Here is an 8,343-nt window from a genome sequence, read left to right as displayed (position 1 = left end):
CCTTAGTAAGCGATCTCTATTTTCGACCATTTTGAAAGTAGGCGATAATTGGAATTAATACGCTGGTGTAGTTCATAAAGTTTACATCGGATATTATAAGTTAGTCTACCTACATTAATTATTATTGAGAAATAGAACTTCAAACAAAAATCAAGTGTTTACTAACAATGTGGTGAAATCAACATTCAAGAATTGCTTTTGCTGATTGTTTTCTCCTGCCTTTCCTTTGCCTTTTATTGTTTCCTACTGCCCTCCACTGCCTTCTACTGCCCTCTTGACTTAGCATTCTGTCTCTTTCCTTTTCTTCTCTTCACTATTTCTTGTTCTTGATACTCCACATCCATGATTAGTCTAGATTATCAAATTTGGGTAGGAGGCTAGTACTCGATCATCAATCTCTGTGGATTCGATCTTTTATTACTTGACAATACTTCTGTATACTTGTGAATTTTTACACATCAATAGGAACTCAGAATGGTTCCATGCTTCAACTGCATTAATAGTCTAGACATTCGTAGCATCCTTAATAGACTTAGGAGGTTTCTCTGTCAAGAATCGAGCTAAATTTAGTATGGTCAAGTAAAAGTTCAACCCAGTGAACTTCTCTGATTTTGCCCCATGATTGATTGGAACATTTTCAATTGGGATGGAGGGGACCTTCATGTGATAAATCTATTACACCTCAGCACTCTTCATGGCCATCTCAACAGAATGAGTCTGTTTTAGGACGATTGTATGCTAATTCCACAATCTATTAGAGATTATTGTCAAAGTTGTAAGGAGAACTGTGATGAATTTAAATTATAAATCAACTTCAAACTTATCTACAAAATAACCTGAGTAGATAATCTCAAACTATTAGACTAACTCTTGGTTCTGCCGAACTGCTTTGAGTGCTTCCCGAGTTCGAGTGGGAAATCGCTGAGCTGCTCATGAGTACTTCCCGAGTTCGAGTGGGAAGTCGCTAAGCTGCTCCCGACCAAGTTACTGAGTACTGCAAGTTCGAGCACCTAGTTAGCTGAACGACGAATGCTCCCAAGTACTTCCCAAGTTTGAGTGGGAAGCGAAGTGCCAAGTCAGTAAGTGTCGGGTCAACAGAGTGTCAAGTCAGCCGAATGCTTCTGAGTTGAAGCTGAGTGCCTCTGGGTCCATGCCGAATGTTACCGTGTTGCTGAGTTGTAGAATGCTGAGTTGTCAAATGCAGAATCAAGAAAGTCAAGTTAGGGAACCAAATAGCTTGACTGCTGAATATCGCTCGAGCCTGAGTGGGTCATTGTACCGGTCGAGATAGCGACTCCGAGTCGGGAAAGGAAATGACGAGGTCTGCGTTTGATGCAATTTCTTTAAAACAGTTTTGTCTCCCTCCAGTTGTGCTTCGAGGTTGTGAAGGATGTCTATTTCCTAGGATATAATGACAAATCACGATCACCACTAAACACTGGTCAATCGCAACAAACTGAGTTCGTACCTGAATGCTATCACGAGTAGACCATTGTGTGAAATGCATGACGAAGAGAAAGAAACAAGAGGAAACAATAGTGGCTGGAGTTTCTCTTTACACCCGCTCTTCTTTTTTTTGCTCAAAGTCATGACCTCTTAGATAGGAGATTCAAATCTTCGTCGTAGCAAACAACCAAAAAAAAGTCATTCATTGTCTTTATTAGCTAGCTTTGAAACATCAACCACTGGTTGGCCATTTCAGTCTGTGATTATCGATTCTACATTAATCGCATTAATGCATCCATTAGTTTCCTCCAGCAACAAGCAAAAGAATGATTCAAGTAGTAAAATATTGGTTGCTCCATTTGAGCAAATTTTACCTTGATCAATCCGGCATTCGACCTGCATAATGTGCTCGCACACGAGTACCTTTGGTTCAGTGCAATATGGATCCTGGATTTACACCGTTTACGTGGATGCGTGTGAGAGAGAGTCTCTCCCCATGTATATGTTCACAACTCCAATCGTTGTGACACATTATAAATCAGCCTCATTGTCATGAAACTTCCAATGTATGACTAAAGTCTCATTTACAATGTGAGAGAGAGTCTCTCCTTATGTATATATTTACAACTCCAATCGTTGTGACACATTATAAATCAACTTCATTGTTATAAAACTTTTTTCAATGAAATCGTTGTGACTAAAATCTCATTAACAATGAAATCTTTTTTCCCCCACCAATTTTTCATTCACATTATTTTCAACCTTTTAGACGTGAAAGACTCATCAATTTTAATTTTTTTTTTTTTTTTTGTCTTTATTGATTTAGGTATGCTTTCTATTAAATTTTCTTAATAATTTAATATTTGATCTTGATCCTAGCTATTTCTGATGTATTTTTAACATCTTGATGAAGTTTTCTCATAGAACACTACTCTTTTAATTTGTTCTTTTATGCGAGATCAGCTTATTGCAAGTGTTTTTCTGGAGCCCGACATTCAACTTCCAAGCCTTCTCCATGTCAGTTTGAAGAGAATGGAAAAGTCGTACGTCCTTCGAATTAACCTTCCTCCCGTGATGTATCCAAAAGGATAGAACTATATATCTCTCCCACGGATTTGGTGTAGTATAGTAATAAAGTATTTAGAATTAAGAATAATTCATTAAGAAAATCAGACTTTGAATCCAATATTTTGGAAATTAGATTTTGAGTATGCATAAGATATATTCTGGATTAAATTTATTTTTCTTAGAAAGGAAAATACAGTCTAATTACGTTGAATTTAGTTGATATATGAATTTAGCTGACAAATGCAATCACGCCGTCTCGATACTTCTGTTCCTGCTCTTTGTCGTATTGGTATACCCGATCCCCCGTCGCGTGGTCGGAAACAACGTGAACACCAGCGTTGACAGGACGGCGGTGCCCAGCGGCAGGTTCACCACCAGCTCCCGCATGTTAATCCCCGCCGCCGGGAACAAGCAGCTCTGTATCATGCCGTCGCTGAACGCCAACGTCAAGAACACCAGCACCCCCAAGCACGCGTGCACGTAGTCCGCCGGTCGCAGCCTGTACCGCCTCAAATCGCCCAACGCCGCCTCCGCCGTCTGCGCGCCGCCGTCGTCGCTGGCGTAGTTGAAGACGTAGAAGCCGCCCCGCGTGGCGATGCCGTAGTAGAGCTTGCCGTCGCTGCCGGTGAAGCTGTCGGTGAAGGAGAAGAAGGCGGCGGAGGCGGCCGACGCGGCGATGAGGACGGCGGTGAGGACCTTGTTGGAGGTGTAGCAGGCGCCGCGGTTGGCGAACGAGGGGGCGAGGGCTTGGAATGCGAGCACGGTGCCGGTAGGCAGAAGCTGTGATAGGTTGGCTATCACCGACAGCGTCTTGTTGCTTGCCGGCAACGCGGAGGAGGCTGAAGAAGGAGAAGCCGCCATGGACGGGGACTAACTGGCAGTGCGTTCGATTAAAAGAGGGGCAAAATATTGGAATATTTACCGGTTCAACTATATATATATATATATATATATATATATATATATATATATATATATATGCAATAATCAAAGGCGTCTTTGTTATTGAAAATTGAAATGGGACGTTTCTTTTTTTTTTTTTTAATCCAAAGGTCACACCGTCCACCAACCAATCTCTCTGGGAAAATTACACAATTGCTCTTAGGTGCCCTGTTTGGTTTATTTTAACTTCTTGGCCGATCGATTTCAAATTTAAATCTAGGATGGTAATTTCATTCAAATTAATATCAAATTTAAATGGAGGAAGGCATTATTAATATTCGATATTCGATTTTAATATTTGATTAAATAATATATTAAAAAATCTTTTTTTAAAATCTAATAACTAATTTTTGTTGATGTAATTTATTTTTCAATTATATATAATTTTTTAAATATGATATTAATTTTAATATACTTTTATTAAATGAGAACTCCGCTCATGATGAACAAGTCATGGTCGGTCCCAAGTCTGGATAAAGGAAAAGGATTGTGTTAGGTTGCCAGCCAGCGTTAAAACTATGATAAATATTCAATGAATGGATCCATTAAACTATTATGCTAATGCTAGGTTGTTCTCCGGTTGCAGGATCTGACTGTAACGTCTCAGCAAGAACTGCTACATCTTCAAAACTCAGGTGTAATACTAAATATGCAAGAGTTCGCGTTGCAGGATCCGACTATAATATATTGGTAATGAGCACTATACCTCTATGAGAACTTAGATGTAGTGTTAAATAGGCAAGACTTCTCGCACTATACGTTGGATATAAGAACAAATTTGATAGAAAAACTAATAATCAAATATTTGGAACATGTAATATAGGAACGCTCACTGGTAAATCAAGTTGATGCGGTGATTATGAGAAAAATTAGTATTTTATGTGTACAAAAGACAAATTGGGTAGACGAGAAGGTAAAACTGATAGAGAACTCGAGTTTTATGTTTGGTACACGGTAAAAAGTAAAGTGAGAAATGGAGTGGATATTATTGTAGATAGATCATTAAAAGATGAAGTAGTAAGAATAGTTAGAAAAACGGATAGAATTATATCTTTTAGGATAATAGTGGAAAATAAACTATGAAAATAATTAGCGTATATGCATCATAAATATGATTAAATGAAACTACCAAATCAAGATTTTGGGATGACTTAGATGAAATATTATAAAATATTCTGCCAAATGAAATGATTTTAATAGGAGATGATCTAAATGAACATACTGGAGTGAAAAATGAGGAATATAAGAGGGTATATGGGAGTTATGGATTTAAAATGAGAAATGAGGAAGAGAAAACTATATTAGATTTTGCGATAACATATGACCTTATATTAGCTAATATGTTTTTTAAGAAAAAAGAAAAATACTTAGTCACATTCAAAAGTGTTAATAATAAATCGCAAATTGACTTTCTTATGGTTAGGAAGAAAGATAGAAATATTTATAAAGATTACAAGGTCATCCCTGGAGAAAACTTAACTACTCAATATAGGTTAATAATGTTGAATATATGCTTCAAACATAGTATCAATAAAAATAAAATATATACGGCTCCTAAAATTAAGTAGTGAAAGTTAAAGGATGGGAAGCAAAATATATTTAAGAAGAAGGTAGGAATATAAGTATTAGTTGAAATATATCGTGATTCTAATATGACATGGGATAAGATGATATCAAAGTTAAAAATAGTAACTAAGAGTGTGCTCAGTGAGTCAAAGGGACGTGCACCATTAAATAAGGAATCTTAGTCGTAGAATGAGAAAGTGAAAGAAAAACAAATAGCTGATAAGGAATTATATATTTGTAAGAATGAGGAAAATTTTAAAAAATATATAATGGTCAAGAAAGAAGCTAAGAGAGTAGTGAATGAAGCAAAGATTGAAAATTTTTAACGATTATATCAAAAATTGGATACAAAAGAAGGAGAAAGAGACATTTATAGAATAACTAAAGTGAGATAAAGGAAGACAAGAGATCTTATCCAAATAAAATGTATTAAAGATGAATGTAATACGGTACTAGTAAACGATGGAGAAATAATATAGCGGTAGAAGAAGTATTTTCATCAATTTTTTAATGAAGGTTTAGGTGACCAACTTAACTTAAGTAATTTAAGTAGGTCAAATAAGCATAGAAATTTAAATTTTTATTGTATAATTCAAACTTCAGAAGTAGAACAAGCTTTAAATGGGATGTATAATGGAAAAAAACTGTTGGACCAGATGATATTCTGATAGAGTTATGAAAGTGCCAAGGGAAACAAGGTATTGAATGACTTGTAAAATTATTTAACATGTATTTAAAACGAAGAAAGTATCAGATCAATAGAAGATAAGTACTCTAGTTCCCTTATATAAGAACAAGGGAGACATACAAAATTGTATAAACTATAGGGGTATTAAACTAATGAGTTATACTATAAAACTTTGGAAAAAGTAATAAAAAAAAAAGATTAAGGAAAGAGATCACGGTAATCGAAAATCAATTTAGGTCCATGCTTGGAAGGTCAATAATAGAAGTTATACATCTTCTTAGACAATTAATTGAAAAATATCAGAAGCAAAAATAAGATCTATACATAGTATTGATTGACTTAGAAAAAGTTTATGATAGAGTCCCTAAAAAATTATATGGAGAATTCTAAAAAAGAAATGTGTTAGCGTAACATATATTAAACTAATTAAGGATATATACGAGGATGTAACAACTAGAGTAAAGGCTTCAGGCAGAGTAACTAAAATATTTCCAATAAAGATAAAGTTACATCAATGATCATCTCTAAGTCCTTATCTTGTTACACTAATTATGGACGAACTCACTGCACACATTCAAGACACAGTACCGTGGTGTATGATGTTTGTAGATGATATTATTTTAATAGATGAAATACATGAAAGAGTAAATGCTAAACTAGAATCTTGGCGGAAAACACTAAAAGGAAAAAGTTTTAGACTTAGTATAATAAATAGATAATATATGGAATTTAAGTTTAGCAATATTAGACATAATAAGACAATTGTTAAGATAGGAGATGACGAATTGCCTAGAACAAAGAGCTTTAGATATTTAGGATCATTTTTACAAAATGATAGAGGGATTGAGAAAAATGTCTTACATAGAATACAAGCAGGATGGTTGAAATGAAGGAGAGTGTCAGGTGTTTTTTGTGACTGTAAAGTATCTCTAAAACTTAAAGAAAAATTCTACAAAATCACAGTTAGACTTGTTATAATATATGGAGCTGAATGTTGAGTTATGACTCGAACACATGAGCAAAAGATGAGAGTTGCAGAGATGAGGATGTTAATGTATATGTGTGAACATATAAGAATGAATAGAATAAGAAATGAGAGCATTAGAGAGAAAGTTGGAATTGCATCTATTGAAGGAAAACTCCAAGAGACACGTTTAAGATGATACGAGCATGTATTTAGATGACCAATAAATATTTCAATTAGGCAATGTGAAACTATGACAAACACACATATCAAACGAGGAAGAGGAAGATCAAAAAAAGACTTAGTTAGTAATAATAAAATAAGATAAAATTTATTTAAGTATAGATAATGATATACTAGGAGATAGAATTCAATGACGTAAAAGGATCCATATAATTGATCCCACCTAGTGGGATAAGATTTGATTGTTGTTGTTATATGTTTTTATTGAATGATGATAGTTGGATGAAAAGAAGGAAAATTATTACTATATAATTACTATAAAATTTTATTGAATGATGAGATATATGATCTTTTAATGAGTATGGATATGGGTATGAGGATAGATATCTAATATCCAATGGGTATGAGGACGAAGGATATGAAATCCGACTTGAACCCGATCCATTGCCATTCTTAATCCTGAACTGAAGCAGACTTGACATATTCAACCAACATTCACATTGTGGCAACTATGATTTCATAATTGTTATAATACATATTTAACTTGTTCAAAAAATATTTATGTTGTAACAGATACAATTTCATAGCTATTATAATACAGATTTGACTTGTTCACCTAACATTATATTATAGCATCTATGAACCCATAGCTATTATAACTCAAACTTATCATGTTCAATAACATTCACATTGTAATAGTTACAAACTGTAATTACTACAATTTAACTTTGTCTTGTTCGACAACATTCAAGTTGTAGCAACTATAAGACCGTAATTACTACAACATTTATAGTGTAATAATTATAAAAACATAACTGTTATAATATTTGTAACCGTTATAATTTCATAGTTACTATAATGTAAACTTATCATATACATATAAATATCGACTAGTTTAAAATTTAATGTGTATGATAAACGATAATAACATTAAATAGTGTATTTGAGAATAATTGTATCATTTCACGTAAGGACGATAGAGTGGGAAATTCTTGTGATAAAACAAGAAAAAGTGATACTCATTTCATAATTCTAAAACATAAGGTGCTCTCTTATTTTTGCTAATATATATTTTAAACACGTCAGCAACGGCAGGTTCAACCCCTTCCAATTTTCCAACGTATATGACGTGAACAAGAGAAATCGAATTATTATTATTATTATTATTATTTAGTAGTAGTAGTACTAGGTAATGCCTTCCCTAGTTCAAAGAAGGAAAAAATTGAATAATTATTAATACTACCACAATTCAATTGGAATATACGTGCATTGTTTTCATGGCGTCACGTATTTTGGGGGAAAATAAAAATAAGAAGTTGAGATAAGGGAGTAGGTGTCACTGCTGAGAAGACTTGGTATTTGTATTTTTTTTATATATGTGCGTTTAATTACTAATTCCGAACGTATTCTAGTGACATAGATGATTGCGTGAGGATACGTGTTTTCAAAGGAATTTATTCAAACACACACTTTCGTGGACATTATA

General features: G+C 34.1%; 1 protein-coding gene across 1 annotated transcript; it reads right to left on the bottom strand.

Annotated features, from left to right (window-relative positions):
- Positions 1-2,679: 2,679 nt before the first annotated feature.
- On the bottom strand, positions 2,680-3,404 carry LOC122044470 (protein DMP3-like). Its single transcript, XM_042604938.1, has one exon. The coding sequence runs from the start codon at positions 3,373-3,375 to the stop codon at positions 2,761-2,763; it is 615 nt and encodes a 204-aa protein (XP_042460872.1). The 5' UTR covers positions 3,376-3,404; the 3' UTR covers positions 2,680-2,760.
- Between the last annotated feature and the right edge of the window lie 4,939 nt (positions 3,405-8,343).

Source organism: Zingiber officinale, chromosome 2A (assembly GCF_018446385.1).
Source record: "Zingiber officinale cultivar Zhangliang chromosome 2A, Zo_v1.1, whole genome shotgun sequence".
Lineage (NCBI taxonomy): Eukaryota > Viridiplantae > Streptophyta > Magnoliopsida > Zingiberales > Zingiberaceae > Zingiber > Zingiber officinale.
Note: the sequence above shows the minus strand (reverse complement) of the source record. Positions and strands in the feature narration are given on the sequence as shown.